Source organism: Eurosta solidaginis, chromosome 5, assembly GCF_040869045.1.
Source record: "Eurosta solidaginis isolate ZX-2024a chromosome 5, ASM4086904v1, whole genome shotgun sequence".
Classification (NCBI taxonomy): Eukaryota; Metazoa; Arthropoda; class Insecta; order Diptera; family Tephritidae; genus Eurosta; species Eurosta solidaginis.
Genome location: NC_090323.1, coordinates 264,565,916 through 264,585,310, shown reverse-complemented (window position 1 = coordinate 264,585,310; position 19,395 = coordinate 264,565,916). Strand labels below are relative to the sequence as shown.

The following is a 19,395-nucleotide window of genomic DNA, read 5'->3' as shown; positions in this document are numbered from 1 at the left end:
CTTCCTGCTTAAGGCTTATCCGGAATGTCTTAATTTAGTAATGAAGACAAATAGACGTACCGTTATATGTATAAACAGATTACCACAACTTAACTTTAAATAAGGTGATTTCACAAAATATTTGCATGCTATTGTTCCCCTGTAAGAAATACCATTAGTCTAGGACGAATCCGTAATGAGTCGCAAATGCTATAGCCAATTTTTTTTAAGGTTGGATCCCTTTTGTTTTGTCCTATGAAGAGACCAATTTTACCTCTTTATGCCTAAAGGGGGAGTATCGGACGTGTCTTCTTCATACTTCTACGGGTACTGTCGGATAGGTCCTTTTCCTACCGTTTTCGTTCGACACGCCCTCTTTGTACTCCTACGGGCAGTGTCGAAAACTTCTCCTTGTATCGCTACGGGCACTGTCGGACAGGTCCTCTTCGTATCCCTATGTACACTGTCTAACAAGTCTTCTTTGATCGCCAGTGTACACTGTCGGGTACGTCCATTTTTCGCAGGGGTACTTTCATTTGTGTGTCTTCCACTTTTAAAACGGTTTTATTTAGCTTTGCAGGCCGGCCGGCCGGCCGGACGCATGGCCCTTGTGAACATATTTTGTAATTAAAAATTAAATAACTTCCCGATAAGCTACAAGCTTGAAACTTGGAATATATGTAGTTCAGAACCCGATGACAATGCAATAATAAGATAAAAAACTCCGATAGGTGGCGCATGGATCGAAATATTTCAACAAATCGTACTTGTGGTCCGATTTAGCTCATATTTGGAAAACATATTACATACATGAATAGAAAGCGACATATGAAAAAAATCGCCGCGAAGTGGCGCAAGGATTGTGATATAAAAAATAATTGTACTTTGGAGTTCGAGGAGGAACAAGCATAAGTGGCGCCGAGTCAAGTAAAGTCTTTGGAAGGATCATGTATTGAGGACTTAGATTGTAACAAATTGTCAGGAAAGAGTTCTGTAATAATGAGTCACTAAATGAACTAAATAGAATGAGAAATAATAGGCAATTAAATAAAGACTAAAAACTTGAAAATAAAATAATCAAAAAAAATGTTTTAAGGTAAACGGTTTTATTGAAAACAATAATAATAATACTAAAAGCTAGAAAATAATTAGGTAGGCCCTAAGTACTAGTCGTCACACTCCTCATCAATCTAGGGTGTTCATCAGACAATTAAATAAAAGCGTTGGGCGCGTGAAATTTCTAAAAATGTGGAGCGTAGCACAACCTGATTAAGGTTCAGTTGGTCTTACTTATCACTATCAATAGAAATTTGACGCGTCCAACGCTTTTATTTAAATGTCTGATCAACGCCCTAGATTGATGAGGACTGTGATGACTTGTACTTAGGGCCTACCTAATTATTTTCTAGCTTTTAGTATTATTATTACTTCATGTAAGTATTGTATTCAAAAAACCGTTTAACTTAAAATTTTTTTAAAATTATTTTATTTTAATTTAGTATGCTTACTATCTATTACAGTTAAACTGTTATAACGTAAGATTTGTTTATGGCCAACTACATATGCATGTATATAAAAACGCAGGGTTGAACATGGAAACGGCTTCTATAATGAGCCAGCTGGTTATGCAATAATGAACGCGAAAGTTATCGCACATGCAACAATTATACAATATATGGGTAAAATTGCAAGCAACACCACCAAAGCAAAAAAAAACACTAACAGTACAAAGAATAGCTGATTTAGTAAATCAAGTTACCGGTGAAATGGTATAATATATTCCAGCAAACCAAGGTAGGCTGCGCATGCGCTGTATTGCCGCTTTACTTTCTCATGCTACTTCATTCATCTAAATTTTGAATTATGCCATGGGATTGGAAAATTGGAGTGGTATGAACTAACTGAACTGGCATGTTTAAGGAAAAGAGTGGCAAGAAAGTGTTACACTTTGTTTTTGTGTAGCAAATTACGTCAAGTAATTAAAACAAGCTTCATATATGGATATACTGTTTTTGCTTTGTTTTTGTTAGTATATGTATTTGTGGGACTGAGTCTAGGATTGATTGATTGATTATATAATTTACATAACTTACTTTTTTTTCTACCTTTTATTAAAAAACTGCTTCAATAATTCACAGATTTTATTGGGACTTAGTATATTCGATATTTTCAATTTCTTAAAACTGTTGAGAACTATGGGTCAGTCATGTGCTCAATAAGTGCAACTGATTTACGGTGTTGTATTAGCGATAGGGAAAGCTTCGCATGCATATTTATCAGCTTCTCCAGGTTGATGTGACTAAATCGAATATCACAATGAAAATTATTTTAAAGCTCTCAGCAACAGCTTTCATTTGATATCCATATTACGCACACATTCTAGGGGTATCCATCCACATCAACAGCTTCAATTTGATACCCATAATGTAAAAACACATTCTAGTGTTACCCTGGTCCACGTTTTGGCCTATATCTCGGGACCTTATTCACCAATAGTATGAAAACTACCCTGTACTAAAGCACCCATCAACAGCTTCAATTTGATACCCATAACATAAAAACACATCCTAGTGTTACTCTTATCCACGGTTTGGCCTATATCTCGAGACCCTAGTCACCAACAGGTGTGAAAACTACCCTGTACTAAAGCACTCATTAACAGCTTCAATTTGATACCCATAACATAAAAACACACTCGAGTGTTACCCTTATCCACGTTTTGGCCTATATCTCGAGACCTTAGTCACCAATAGTATGAAAACTACCCTGTACTAAAGCACCCATCAACAGCTTCAATTTGATACCCATAACATAAAAACACATCCTAGCGTTACTCTTATCCACGGTTTGGCCTATATCTCGAGACCTTAGTCACCAATAGTATGAAAACTACCCTGTACTAAAGCACCCATCAACAGCTTCAATTTGATACCCATAACATAAAAACACATCCTAGTGTTACCCTTATCCCCTGTTTGGCCTATATCTCGAGACCTTAGTCACCAATAGTATGAAAACTACCCTGCACTAAAGCATCCATCAACAGCTTCAATTTGATACCCATAACATAAAAACACATCCTAGTGTTACTCTTATCCACGGTTTGGCCTATATCTCGAGACCCTAGTCACCAATAGGTGTGAAAACTACCCTGTACTAAAGCACTCATAAACAGCTTCTATTTGATACCCATATTGTACAAACATATCCCATGATTACCCAGGTCCACGTTTTGATCTCAAGACCCTATCCCGAACGGGATAAAAAGTATCCCATATCTGTCTCCTGGTTCTAAGCTACCCCTCCACCAATTTTCAGCCAAATCTGTTCATCCGTTCTTGAGCTATAAATAGTGTAACTAATACCACTTTCTTTTATATACATATATACATCACATTAGAAACTTCAAAAATAACGGTATTTCTCCCCTACTTAATTGATGTTATTATACAATCTACAATCTTCAATCACTCTATCTATTAAAAAACAGGCGCATCAAAATCCGTTGCTTAGTTTTAATAGTTTAAGCATTCAAAAGGACATAGGGACAGAAAAAGCGATTTAAGAATTTTAAGGAAATGTTCAATATTTTTAACGAAATTGTATTTTTCAAGAGATGCAAGCATTCTTAACCATTTATGTTGCATTAACCATTAACCATTTATGTTGCATAAATATGTATGTACATACATATATCAAGCTGATATGATATGAAAATACATACATACGTACATCAATACATGCCTATAAACATACGCCCGAAGTTAAATAACGCAGCGAATGCTATGTATATATAACGTATGTGTCGCATCATGCCACACTCAAAAGCAATTTGCGCGCACAGTTGACACCGAACAACCACACGCACGCATTTTTTGGTAAAAATGTTTCTTTTGTTTAAACAATTTGGCTGATATAAGAAAGGAATGAAGTATTTTTTTTTTATGCAGAACGAAGATAAATATTTCAAAGTCTTACTGCAAAGTAGAATTTTTTAAATACATCCATCCGTTTATGAGTTATAGCTATGTAAACAAAAATTTTATGATTTTGTACTACACTTTGGTAATTTGCCACGCCCCTATAATATATATCTTCAAATTATATTGACAACATCCATCTCACGTAGCTAAGCTTTCAAATGCAAAAACCGTTTTAAAATCGGAGCATTCTGTGTGAAGTGATGTGCGTACATGACATTTAGCGACTTTATTTTATAAGATTTATAGAAGATATAGATATAGATGCTGGTACATTCCTACAACTATGATTTGAGATATTAGTTATCAACAAATTTTCTTCAAAAATCCTAGGGGACCATATTGAAAGAATCTTACTTTCTTAATTTAAAAACAAACACCATCTAGCACATCAAATCAGCAGGTGGGGAGTAAAACATTAGAATCGGAGCCTATGAAACACCTGAATCTCTTCGTCTACACAAATGAGCGAGCCAAAACGAAAGATCGCTGAAGTTATATGTTTTCAAACAGTTTGTCTAGTCCAATGTTGCACCCGAGAGGTTCGAAGAGCTTTGAACAACTGTTCGGCGTTCACCTACAGGTCGTATGAGCGCAGCGACGGGTATTTATCAAAACAAGCCGCCAATCAGTTTTCGCTTGTAACTGTACCTAAACATCCCATATGTGAGTTCTATGTTCAAACAATCTCTCTGTACCCACATACTACTACAAAAAAGTAGCGTTTGCATTCGAAACTCTGACGGCTTTGTGTATTTCTGGTCTAGTCTAACAGAAAATTCCATTTCTTTGCGCTCCATTGTAGGTAGCTATATTTCGTTTTGAATTTTCTGCGTTTAACTCAGGTACACACAGAACTAAGTCAATTTTGCAAACACTTTTCCTTTCTATCCGTATTACGTAAATGCAGTAATAGTAGACACAAGCGTAAATCTAAAGCAGTATTTAAAAGTTTTATGAGCAACTCAAAAAGTTAAAATTAAAAGCCAAAAAATTTACAACAAAAACTTTAAACGTTTAAACCACGTGATATAAGTGAAAGTTTAATTCCGCATTTATGCTACGGTCCAGTAAAATCCCATACATTAAATTTGTTTGTTTGTATGAATGTACAAAACATGGGTAGTTGTTGTTGGTTTGTTGTAGTCATGCAAACAGTCAGCATAAAAATTATGAATAAAGTAACATAATATGAAACATCAAATATTTTATAATAGACATTAAGAGTCTACAATAGACTAGCTTGCTCCCCATACGAAACAAAAAAGGTGCCAAAAGTCCGCCCCTAAGTTTGACTTATATTGAGAGGGTCTCTCCGACAAATTTTTTTTAATCATTTTTGATCCTCACAAATACAACCGAAACTATTTTTTATTATAACTTGGTTATTTAACAACCGATTATTAAAAATTGTTTGTCATTATTTTTGCCTTAAGAAGCTTTATAGTTTCTTTTGGTGTCCTTTTAAGCTCTGCACAGTGAGATAAAGCATTAATCCATTCAAATTTTATTTGATTGATCTTTGCTTTAGAAGCAGGATTCCCTAAAAGGGGTTGTTGACAGCTTGGCATGCTGACAAGCCCAACGCTGGTGTACGACTTTTCATTCTCCTAAAAGAGCCTTAAACAGTGTTATAAGAGCGGCAATTGAAGGCAAATTTTCAACACTGGTAGTCAATTCGGCTCTGGTAGAATTCCTCACAAATTTGTTGAGTTGCAGACATGAAGCGGCAGAGCGGCCAGGCGACGGCTTAGAGAAAGGTGATACGGGGAACGCCACAGGGGGTGTTGCTTCTTCCCTGCTTTGGGTCGTGATAATGAACCTACTTCAGGACTTTAAGGATAGGGACTGATAAATATTGGCTCATCCATATAACCTGAAATAAATTTCTGAATACACTGAGAAAGGTTTTAGTGGGTTATCTGGCTATATTGACAAGGTGGACCGAATAACATAACCTATTGTATAGGGCGTATTTCAATAGTTTCAAAAGTTCCACTACGCATATCCAAAAAGATAGTTTTCGAGCCTGCGAAATTTCATTTTTTTGACTTTTTTTTGACTTTAATTTTTAAGGTTTTTTTCATGACCTGCTAAAAAAACAATTTTCACTTGATTGTAAAATTTTCATGTATACCCTGTCCGACCCAAAAATGTCCGCTAAAAACGTTGTCGATAACAACGTTGTTGATACATTTTAAATGCAGATGAGTTTTCACTGAGAAGCTTTTCATGGCAGAAATACACTCGGAGTGCTTGCGAAACACTGCCAAGGGTAGACCTCGCTTATAATTGTCTAAGCTTTGGTGATTCGACGGGCGAATAGATTTTTTGGTTTTTTATATTATTTTGTTATGTTTAGTGGACTGTATAATATTTCATTGTTTAGAGAGAGGTCGCTATGCGCCTGTTACACCTTGTGTGTATTCATTGGGGAAAGCTCTGGGGCCTCCAAGGTATTGGCTGCGGTTTGAGCCACCCTGTTTTGCTTTGAAACACCCCCCTTTGGGATAAAAAATTTAAACTATGTCTTTAGAATAGTTCATTAACCAGTTGAGAATTACAAGCACACTCAATGGCTAATGAAACAAACGAACGAAAAATGTTCATAGTTTAAGTCACTTAAACGGAATAATTTTCTTCTAATTGAAAAAACTTGTTTCTAAAATTTTGATCTGGCTTTGCCCGGGGTGTTAACCCGGGATCTTCGGCGTGGTACGCGGAGCCCGCTACCATCAGACCACAGCGGCCGCCGTTCTCCAATATTTGAGAAAGTTATAGAGCTCAAGTTGACCTCCAACATTATCAATAAAAAAAGCAGAAAAAGGACCACATCAATCAATTTTAAAGGAATAAAATATATTCAAATCATAAAATTTCATTTTAAATACAGTTATCTTACATTTTAGTCCGATTAGAGTCATGTTTAAGTGCAAGCTTGGACTCAAGTCTAAATGTTAATTGGGTAGTTCTTTACTTTTTTATCATTGTTGTATCATTTTTATTTTAACTAACTATGGGAATCGGTTGCTAATACACCTACATTACATGTTAATCACACCGAATATTATTCAACCGTATTTGTATAAGTATGCCAATACAATGACAAAAACAAATATGGACAAAAGGCATGGAAATAACTTTTTGCGCTTAGACGCACAATTAAAAATATATTTTAATTTTGGTATGAATCGTTTTGGTGTTTTCTTCAATTCCGTTTTATAATTTTTCATTTACTTTCTTTGTCTGTTATGATCCAAAAAATGTTGCCGCCTTCATTCGAATATCATTAAGGCCATCATATATGTACATATGTACGCAGGTAGTAGTCACTACTCAGTAGACAATGCGTTGTCGTAGTCCCAACTGAAATTGGGTTATTGCCGCTTTAAAACACAACGCATGCGCGGCCACACATACTCATGTAAGTTAACGCTTTCGACGGCGCTACTCATTTAATTTTACTTTTAGTTTTACATATTACTATTAAAATTAAATTTTATATACGAATTTTTTTTTAATATGCGATCACTCGCTTGACCAGTTACGCCACTCGAGCGCTTCTAATGAAAGTGAAAACGTTAACGATTGTTTTTGTTATATTGTTTTTTTTTTTTTTTTGTTGTTTTAGGTCTTTTGTTCAGACATTTTTTTTAAGGTTGGATAGTGACATATGGCGGTTCAGTTGCCACCAAATTTATGCAAATCATAATTTTTTTTAATAACATGCGAAATTCGTTAAAATTTACCGTTTATCCAGCACTCTGACTTTTATTTTTGATCTTCGTGATGCATGCGAATGAAAAGATTTTGATTTCTATTGTAATTGTGTATATTCGTTCATCGTTTGGGTGTCGTTTCTTTAAATCTCTGTTTCGTTTGTCTTCATTTTGAATGGTTACTTCCTTACGAAGGCGGTGGAAATGGGCAGATTTTTATATTTGCATTAAATTTGCATATTTTGTTTGAATGCGTGAAAGTTTTTAATATCTTTTTCAATTTAATATAAAATATATAAAAAATTTAAGGCCACTTATAGTTATAATCGTGCATTGTAATTGTGGTTATAAATCACAAAAACATGGCTTGAATTAAATTTTCAAACGACCAAAAAATTACCGTCAGTTATTATCGAAATGGGTGTGTAAATAATTAAAAAAAAAAAAGTACTTGATGCGATATAGTAGCTCCGAAGATATCTTAGCCGAGCTTCTCGTGATCTTTTTAATTTTCCCTACAAATTGTGTTTGCCGACTCCGAACGGAATCAGATGAAGGCAAGACAAATGAATTTTCACTGAGAAGCTCTTCACGGCAAAAATACACTCAGAGTGTTTGCCAAATCACAACCGAGGGGCGAAATCGATTAAAAAAAAATTGTAATTGAAAAAACTTTTTGCTAAATTTATTATGTTACTTTGCCCGGGAGTTGAACCCAGGACCCTCGGTGTGGTAGGCAAAACACGTGGAAAATGTTAACATTGAGCTCAAGGGATCACTGGGTGAAACATATGCAAGTGATCGCCTCCGAACTATAAATAGATTTAAAACTTATTTTGGCATAAGTCCGACGTCATTTGGTTGAAAATTTTGCGTGTCTCCTATTAAGCAGGAGCTAAATGCCCTTTAATCCCGCAATTACTTTGACATAGAGATTATATATATGTTTGTTTAAAGTTTGCGGATGAAAAGGGGACACAGATGTAGACGGAGAGCTAAAGGCAGAGTGATAGAAAGCGAAAGAGATAGCGAAAGGAAGCGAAAGAGAGGAGAGGGAAGTGATGGCGAGAGGTAGGGGAAGTAGGATGTACGATAAGAATGTAAAGGGGACTTTATTTTTTACTCGTATGGAACATTCAGTTCGTAACATTTTATTTAAGGAACTCAATTTCCATAGCGCTATAGTAGATTTGAGAAATTGGGGCAAATTTTGAAGTAGACAGATGCAAGAGAGTTGCCGCTATTATGCTGTCCAGAGAATTCAACATTTATCTCGATAACCAAGCGGCTATTGAAGCCCCAAATTCAACTGCGAAAGAAATACGAATTACCTTCGGCCAGCTATGGTCTTCTTCTCTATAAAAAGGCATCGAGTCAGCTAAGCAAACGCTGGGCGAATCTCTTACAGAATAGCGAAGTCCTTTTGGCCGGAAGTGCATAGCAGGCGGTCTGCTGAAATGGTTAGGACCACTCACGGATTCACTCACTTTGGCTCATCTTTTAATGATTATTGAAGTTTTGATGGATCATTGTCCAATGGGAGTCCATGCGGTAACCGTCAATATACTGGAAAACCACTCTTTCTGCAGCTGCTTGGAGAATGACGAAGTGGAATCCTCCAGACATTTCATGCTTCATTGTACAGCTGTTGCCAGAAAATGGCGAAAGCATTTCAGTCTCAGCTCACTAGAATTTCCGAAACACCTTTTCAAGGTCAAGATCGGACTTATTCGAAATTACATCGTTGTTTTGCAACGATTATCACATAGCTTATATATGTCACCGTTATCTTATGTGGTATCACAAAGGACCTTCACGTTGTATAAATGGACTCCCCCAGAGGGCATGGCAGCCATTCGACCTAACCTGACTTAATCTAAACAAGAAATAAATTTATGTTTGTTTTTTTAATGGTGTGTTCAATTTATACTTATTATTTAAGAATTCATGAGCTTAACACCGGCTTATAATAATTGAATATTCAATTATTATGTTTTTTCTAAGAGAAACTGAAAAAAAGAAAGAAACATTTACTGGCATATTTCGATGGTACCATTTCGAAAACCGTCACGAATCATCAGGCAATTTCGTAATGTTATCAAAGGTTTCACCGGTTTTCTCATTCGCAACGAAAAAGAAATCTTACAAAAACAAATCTACGTACACACAAATTAATATAGAGCCAGAATGTCTCAATTGTGTTGTTAGTGTAGAAATGAGATAAACTGAATTAAGCAAGGAAACAAATATAAGCAGGATAGCCTAGTGGTTAAGGCAACTGCAGTTTCACCGTGTGATTCGCGGTTCGAATCTCGGTGAAATCTTTGATAACATTACGAAATAGCCTGATGATGAATTCATGTCCGTTTTCGAAATGGTACCATCGCAAAATGCCAGTAAATATTTCTTTCTTTATTTTCACTTTCTCTTAGAAAGAACATAATAATTGAATATTCAATTATTATACGCCGGTGTTAAGCTCATCAATTCTTAAATAATAACTACAAAAAGTAAATTGCTAATAATCTCATATTTCGAAATTTTTGTAACATTTTGTCGAAATTTTTACAAAACGTTTTTAAGAAACTATGCGACAGTTACAAAATTTATAGACTTTTTCTTAAATTATCGTAGATAAAAAAGAAAAGTTTAATTCATGAAATTTTCTAAATGTTGCTTTGGAACAGTTTTTGTCATAATTTTTTGGAACTATTTATATACGGAGTAATTTCTGGGCCTCTTTGGATATCATTCTTGCCATCATAATACGGTAATCTCAAGATAATGGTTCCGTAGTGATCCTGAAAATGTTCTGAAATAATCTTATTACTATCCTTAAATGATCTAGAAAATAATTCCATCTTTATACCGAAAACAAATTCGAAATTATTCTGAAATGGTCTCGAAATCAAATTCAAAAGTAACATTCAAATTATCCCTAAACTCATATCGAGATGGCTTCTGAAATGATTTCGAGTTGATTCCGTTATGTTCCAGTAATAAGTTGAAGTTACTTCCGTAAATACCTTGCATGTTACCAATAGATACGATCCAGGGACATCAAAGTTTTAGAGTTTACGATTACTCGAAATTCGTTCGAGAAGAAATTTCTCGCGAGTATCGATTTTTTCTCAAAATTTCGCTTGTGTTCGAGAACAAATCGTAATCTCTACATATGATAATGCTAATCCAACGACTAAGTTTAATGTCGAGAATCTCGTAAGTTTTACGATTAGTTCGCAATTTGAGAATGAGAATCTCGCGAGAGCGAAATGCTCGCTTGCGCTCGATGCGATAAGAAGTCCTAAATTGCACAAAGTTTTTTTTTTTTTTTTTTGAGTTAGGGTAAAGCTATCTGTGCTATACAGTATTGATATTGAATTAATATTTTGGCACACACATTAGCAACTTAAAGTGGTTCGAGTTTAAGCGTAATCTTTTTTTAGTTCACACTTGTTCCCCTTTCGGATATTCTACTACAACTGAAGATGTATACAAATAACCGACGAGCAAAATTGGAAAAACCTTTTTGTGCCTCAAAAGTCCAATCATGCAAATATCGATGATTGTTGTATGGTCACTTTGTGGCTTAGTTGATTTTGTTGCTTTTGTTGCTTTTGTGCCAAATATATCCATTTCGAATGGGGTCCATAAATTACACAAATTTTGGTTTGACTTTTCTTTTTTTTAATTTCATTGGCTATAAACGAATCCCTTGCTGTGCTGCATTCATTTTGCCTTTTACGAGCTACTCAGCATCTTTGACGCCTTTTTCTTCCCCATTTTTATATTTTGGTACGCAGTGAAAGTAAAAATAAAAGTAAAAGCTATCAACATTTAAATGTGTAGGTATGTGTATAAATAAGTATGAATGTATTTATATACATTATATATATATATACTACCATTTTTTCGTTGTGCTCAAATGGCCAAAAAAGCGTTTCAAATTATTAAATATAGAGGAAATGATCAAGCAAAACAACCAAAATATCTCTGTTTTCATAAACTGACGAAAATACGACTTATTGTATTTCTTTGCATTTCCTGTATTGTTTTTGCTATGTGTTGTTTTTTGCATTTTCATATTATTTTTATTCTAGCGTTAACGCTTTAAATCCAACTGTTTTCTTTATTTGATTTATTGCTGCTGTACTAATAAAATTTTTGACATTATTCTGTTTCTTTTTCACTATCCATATAAATATACCTTTTACGCTGAATTTCTCACCTCTACGCTCTGCATTCATTTTCTTAATCATCACATTTTCTCTTTATTTTATAATTGTAAATAAGTATGGCTCTTTTTTTCTATCTCTTAAAACATGTAAATATTTTTTCCATTTCGTTCGATTGTTTTAATTTACACAATTCTTTTGTTTTCAGGCAGGAAATCTCCATTTTTGGGGTTCATTTGCAAAACAAACGGTAATTTTATAAATTTTTTGTTTGTTTGCATTTTGTTTCTGCAACTTTGCTTTGCTATTCGTTGTGTTTGTCTATCTTGTTTGTTATTTTTTGTTTTTGTGAATGCTGTTAGTGTTGTTGCTTTTTTGTTGCAAGTTATGTGAAAACTTTTAACTTTACTGCAATAAATATAAAAACATTGATTTAATATTTTTCAAAGATAAATAAAAAATTTATATACAGAGCGTTGCAAGCAGATTTTTATACATCGGTCTTAATATTTTTAAAAATAACTAAAGAAAAATTAGAAAATTTGCACAAGCTTTGTCAATCGTATAATATCCCAAATTGTGTGGAATATTTTTCGGCGCGTTCAACAGTAACACTGGATTTTATATGAGCAATATGACCCTGTCTCGGTAATCAGTTAGATAAAACTTATTTAAATTTACGCACCTTTTACTTACTTTTACTGGGTTTGTCCATTGCACAGAGAAGCGGCGAGGAACAATTCTCCATAAAATTAAACATGTATTTTATACAATTTAAAGTAAACTTAGGTAATATAAAAAATATAAGACATCTCGGAGAAAAAATTTTATTGAAGGATTGTCTTCTAATTATATTTTTTTTCGTTGAAAAATACACAATTGAACTTAAAATGCAAATTGTATTTAAGTTTCTCTTAAAAACATATAATGCAGTTGATTTTTGAAAGATTTTAATAGTTTGTATTTGATGATAGAAGTTATCCACTTGCATAGGTGAGTAATTGCGAAGTCTTACCCGTCACTCTTAGAGAGTAATAACTTTTCGTGTAAAGCTCACACCCAAGTTCAATATTTCATTAGTTCCTAATAAAATTTTTAGTTTTTTTTAATTTGAATCAAAGTTGAGTCAAAAGTGTCCCATCCATTACTCTGGAGCAGCTGGTAGAATAAGAATTCTGCCAAAAAAAAAATAGATGCATTTTTGCCTACTTCCTTAAGTGATTAATTAGTTTAAATATATGCTTGTTTTCATTAGAAGATGGAAGATTTATATGCTGCGGCAGATTCCTGCAGGAACGATACTGGCGACCTGATGTGTCGTACAGAGTGTGCTTCAGTTGTGCAGCGTACACCTCTCTTCATTGCTAGCTAGCGAGGAAAAAGACGAACCCAGTGTCCTAATCGCCTACGATGGAAAACACGTTCTTGCACTTGACTACGACGAAGTGAGAATGGCTAAAAAATCACGAAGCGCCGGGTAATGCCGGAATACTCGCCGAGCTTTTCACTTACGGTGGCGAAGAGTTGATAAATAGCACGCAGGAGGCAATGACTTAATCTATTATTAATAAAGAGTACAATTGCTGGCGTATGCTGATGATAATCATATCATTGGCCTTATCACACGCGTTGTGAGATTTGCTTTCTGTGGCTTGGATAAAGAGGCAAAAAGTTGCTCTTGCGGTATATGGGGAAAAGCCGAAGTACTTTCTGTCATCCAAAAAAGTATGAGTGCACTCACGCCTTAGAAGCCACATCACTGTTGACGGGTGTAAATTCAAAACGGTGAAGTAGTTCGTCTAACTGGGAACCATTATTAACAGAGAAAACAATGCCTGCTAAGAAATCAAACGGAGAATTACTCTTACCAATAAGTGCTACCTTAGACTGAGTAGGCAATTAAAAAGCAAAGTGCTCTCTAGACGAACGCTCTACAACTCGCTCATCATACTAGTACTGATATATGGCTCGGAATCATGGTGGTGCCGACGGCACGTATCAAATAAGGTATGAGGATGAGCTGTATGACTTCAAGCAGTTATTAAGATAGTGCAGCGAATAAAAGCCCGAAGGCTTCGCTGGCTAGGTCAGGTTATATAAATGAACGAAAACTATCCGGCAATGAAAATATGTATTTTAATTGATACAGCAGTTTTAAATAGGCAGACCTCCACTGAGTTCGGAAAGGCAGGGTGCTCCCAATTGGTGAATGCTAGAGCGAAACATGGATAGTTGGCTTGACTTGTTACGAAACGGCCAAAATCGTTAAGGTGGTTAAGGGCCAATTAATGATGATGATGACAGACGTTGCCCTAACTGGAAATTCTCTTGTTTACGTTTGAGAAATTGTGCTTCGCTTCTCTTCATATTCATATTTCTAACCGTGATCCCATAAATATTCCTTTTCCTACCTCGATTTCTATTCACATACCGATTCATTTTCATTTTCTTTTTCCTGTTCCTGTTTATATTCCCATTTTCTTTCCAATTTCTATGCTATTCCCTCTCAAGATCCCCACATGGTGGAACAAACTTCTAGTAACTCTAAGGACATGTTCTGTATGAGTGAGGTCCTTATGGACTGGGTATATCAACATAACTTGATTTTATAAATAATTTGCAGGAAAAGACGGTAATAGAGCTCGACGAGCTACGTGTAGCGCATGGACGATACTAAAAAATATTGAGTGATCCGAACTAGCTTTTGTTTTTTGAAACATTTTTTAGAACATTAAGTTGAAGATGGATAGTTAGTTAACCTTTATTAGAATATGTGCCGTTTTCAGACTAATTTCATATTTTGGCACCAAAAATGGCAGAACACCGAAGGTAGTCCAAACTTAGTTTTGACTAGGGATGAGTTGATTCCAACATCCGTATTAGTAGGTAAGACTTCCATAGTTGGAAAAGAGAAGTTTCATATAATCGTCTATTAGCTATTAAAGTTTCATAAAAGGATACGATTATGTTGACTAAAACTTACAAAGTATTTATCAAAAGGAACAGCAACGTAATTGTCAACATTCACATACAACAATGTGTAAAACTAAGCCCCCCCCCCCATAGGCATTCGCATAAGTAAACGAATGCATAAAAAGAAATAAAAGTCGAACAAACTTGAATGAATTCATTTGCACTTTTCTAAGTTTGCACCTATTATTTAATTGCAGTCGTAATACCAGAGAAAAAACTGGCAAAGATTTCGCAATATTTATTAACACAAGTACGAATAGCAGACAGCTAGATTCACACACACACATACTTAGTTAGCTAACCCACCACTAACCAGTTGACTGCATAAAAGATCAAGACCAAAACGAATCGTAAACCAAATGAAAGTGAGAGTGAATAAGAAAGCGGAAATCTTATGACGATGAAAAAGCATGTTTGAAGTGGAAATTAAAGTTGCAGCCACAACAACAAAAGTCTTAAGTTAGTTGCGCCGCCAGACAAGTAAAGTAACACAGAAAAAAGAAAATCTGAAAAAAAAATTAAACCAAAGATTAATAAAAATTCACAAAAAGGTGATTTACCATGAGCTGCTGCAGGCAGAGTAAATAAAACGAAATACATATGTATGTTTGTATGTAAAAGTCCAAAGATCCGCATATGAGAGAACTTTAGTTCAACCAAAAGGCAGATTTTGGTACTCTGATAAACCATTCACAAAACCTGCATTGAAAGCCATGCCATTGTCGGCTTCAAAAGATAGAGAGCAAAGAGAAATGTAAGAAGGCCGCTTGGAAGGTTGGAGAAAGCAAAGTTGCAAGCTTTTGAGCTCTTCTAAATGCAGACCAAAAAAAAAATACTCAGGCTAAGTTGTACTATTTGACTCAACGCAGTTTGGTTGTGCTCATTGTGATCTGTGCAATTGAGAAAATTATATTGGTTACGCATGCGTTTTTCTCAGTTCTCCTACTCTCAGTGAAGCCACGAACTATAGGAAGCTTATGCTGCTTGACTGCACCAAAAAGCACGCATACAATTTTTCAAAAATAAGAAAACCAAAGTTGGTTTAAAATCGCGCATGTATAACCAGCTGATTATTTGAATCAATGATTATGACAGAGATAGTTAAGTTAGTTAGTGGATGAAGTTTAAACGAAAAGACACGTGCTAAAAAAACAGAAACCTTATTTATAAAGACTCTAAAAACCATAATTTTGATATCAAGAAATTGAAAACGCTTACTGTAGGCAAACTCCAACTGAGGTGAATATTATCATTTCTAACATCACTATGCTGTTAGTAAATAAACACAACGAGAGTAAGCCATTTACACAAATACATAGAAGGCAACGTAGAATATTCCACACACATAACCAGCAGTATGAAAGGAAGAGATTGTTTCACATACACAGCAGAAAAGAGCGAAGAGAAACAATCACACATACACACGCATGTAGTTAGAAGAAAAATATAAACTACAGACATATATGTATATAGTTGAATAACCAAGTATGAGATACAACTGTTTCAGACGGCATGTTCGTGACAAGTCTAGTCCTTAAGACAATTAGGTGAACGAGGCTAACTGAGAGTATAAAAGCAGCGCGGTGCAAGCGATAATGAATCAATTTGGCTTTAACACGCTTTAGTGAAGTACGCGATAAATGTAATTGTGAAGTACATACTACTCCGAAAGTAGTATAAATAAAAAACATTTCGTTATGCTGAATATTTGATTTATTTATTCGACAGATCAGAGATTCGAATGTTTTTTAACAGAAGCTGCAAAATAATAAGAAATTTCCCAAAATATGTTACACTGTAATACGAGTTCTATGCACATATTAAATATGAGTAGGGTATTTTGGACCGGAAATTTCAACCTAACCTAGGGGGTTAAGCTACAATCGAATATTTTGCAGGAAAGGATGATGAATCCGCCAAAAAAGGCAATCGTTTTTTCAGCTCTTTATTTTCACATAAATACGAACAGTAAATAATAACAGGCGGATATTTTTTTCCAAAATTTGTAAAAACGAATTTTTAAAGCTTAAAGCACAAACACCCTGAAAAACTAGTAGAGCTTCGTAATCACACACAAAAGAAGGGATTATTCCATATACTCACCTAGGTTTGCGGTTACGCTACTTAAACTTTAATTGCACTAAATAATTTGAAAATAGTTTTAGGAAGTTTTACAGCTCACAGGACTTCGCCTCTCTCTCGGGTTTCGTCCACTTCTCTCCCTTTTTGCTCGATTCTTCCACTTCTTGTCCCATTATGTCTTTGTTTATACTTTTCCCACCACCTCCTACTTTTCTTCTTTCTACAACATTTTTTCGAATAGATAAGTCACTTCCCAAATAAAATCAGATCTTTTAGACATTGTCCTGCCCAAACTTTGATTTAAAGACAGTATTTGAAAGAACTTCAATGTTTATCTCTTCTCTATTCTTTTATACTTTCTTTCCTTTCCTTCTTCCACTACCTCTCCTGTCAAATATTTTCCCCTACTTCTTATTTTTTCCTCCTATTCCCTCACTATTTTCTTTAAATTCTCTCTGCTTTCTACTCTTGCCTTCCGTTCCTTGTTCTCTTCTCCTTTCATCTCTCCGAAGATTTTGGAGAGCTTTATCGATGCCGGATATTGATAGCGTAGGTTCTGGAAAATAACTCCGTTGCGATACTATTCAGATCATTTGGAACTTGGGTCGTCAGGGCCTCGCCTGCTACATACGAAATTTTTGCAAAGGGTGGATGAGGTTGAGAACTTTGTTGGTGAAGCTATAAATTGCGCTGACGACCTCCTAAAAAGTAGAGCTGCACAATCCCTTGAATATTCTCTCTTCTCGCTCTCCCTTTTCCATTGTCTTCACCCTTGCCCCTATACCTCACACTCCCTCTCTTCAACTCTAAAGTTCACACTCGCCCTCATCTTGAATTCATCTTATCACGTGTCTAGCGCAGTAAGCTATACTTACCAAATTTCAAGCAAATCGGGTGTTTATATACTACTGCACCTGGGTATAAAAATAAAACTAGTCTGTTCAAAGTAAATAAAGCGCTCTTGCACCCACACTGACGCACAATCGCGTGCATGTAGATAACAAAAATAATAGCAAAAAAGTTTCACTTTCGTTTTTCATTGCGTTTGACTGGTTATTTGTTTTATTTGTTGTTGTTATTGTTCTTTTTTTCAACTTGGTTTATAGCCTCTCATCAGCACAGTCAAGTTTCGTCATTTTTCGTTTGAAAGTCAGCCAACAAGCCAGATTTTTACAATGGCCTATTGTGCCTGTTTTTTTATCAATTGCTCGTATTGTTATACTCAGAGTGCTTTGCACACAGATAAATAGTTGGTTGTACAGGTATAAAGGAATCGAGATAGATATAGACTTCCATATATCAAAATCATCAGTATCGAAAAATAATTTGAATGAGCCATGTCCGTCCGTCCGTCTGTTCGTTAACACGATTACTTGAGTAAATATTAAGATATCTTCACCAAATTTGGTACACGAGCTTATTTGGACCCAGAATAGATTGGCATTAAAAATGAGCGAAATCGGATGATAACCACGCCCACTTTTTATATATATAACATTTTAGAAAACACAAAAACCTGATTATTTAGTAAAAAAATACACCTAGAATGATGAAATTTGACGTATGGACTGACATTGAGACTCTTGATAAAAATATGAAAACAATTTTTAAAATGGGCGTGGCACCGCCCATTTGTGATTAAATCAATTTTACAAATATTATTAATCATAAATCAAAAATCGTTAAACCCACCATAACAAAATTCGGCTGAGAGGTTGCCTTTACTACAAGGAATGTTTCGAAGAAAAATTAACGAAATCGGTTAACACCCACGCCCACTTTTATATAAAAGATTTTTAAAAGGATCGTGGACGAATAAAATAAGCTATATCTTTGCAAAAAAAGAGATTTATATCAATGGTATTTCATTTCCGAAGTCGATTTATAACAGTAAATAGGAAAAACTTCAAATTTAAAAAAATGGGCGTGGCACTGCTCCTTTTATGACTAAGCAATTTTCTATGTTTAGGGAGCCATAACTCGGAGAAAAATTAACATATCGTAATGAAATTGTGTACACATATTTTCCTTATAGCAGAAAATAGTTCTAGTAAAAATGGACGGGATCGGTTAAAGACCACGGCAACTTAGATATAAAACAAGTTTAAAAGGGTCGTAGACTAGAGTAATAAGCTATAACTTAGCAAAAAATAGTTTTGAGCCAATGATATTTCACTTATCAAGTTTTATTGTAAGAGGAAATGGGGAGACATTTTTTTTTTAAACGGGCGGTGCCACGTGTTATGTAGAAAAGTAATTTATCTGAAATGAAATGTACAATTGAAGCTCACGCTGAGTATATAATGTTCGGTTACATCCGAACTTAGACACCTTTACTTGTTTTTTTTTTTTTTTTTTAATTTTTCTCCTATATATACATATGTATGCACAATTTATCATTTGTGCTTGCATGCTTTCAGGTCTTCCTTTTTTTATATTCGGCGCTTCGCTTCGCATGACTTTTATATTACCAACAATCATTTGATG

The 19,395-nt window shown here is 34.9% G+C and overlaps 1 protein-coding gene across 40 annotated transcripts in view; it reads left to right on the top strand.

Annotated features, from left to right (window-relative positions):
* The window catches only part of Pdp1 (PAR-domain protein 1), a 280,156-nt gene that overhangs the window by 236,680 nt on the left and 24,081 nt on the right, over nucleotides 1-19,395 (top strand). For 12 of the 40 annotated variants that reach the window (XM_067790294.1, XM_067790293.1, XM_067790288.1 and 9 more), the window contains one exon: nucleotides 12,062-12,103. The exons of the other annotated variants lie outside the window; for them this stretch is intronic. In XM_067790294.1, coding sequence (XP_067646395.1) covers nucleotides 12,062-12,103 — 42 coding nt within the window. The remainder of the gene's footprint in view (nucleotides 1-12,061; nucleotides 12,104-19,395) is intronic. 40 annotated transcript variants of the gene reach the window in all.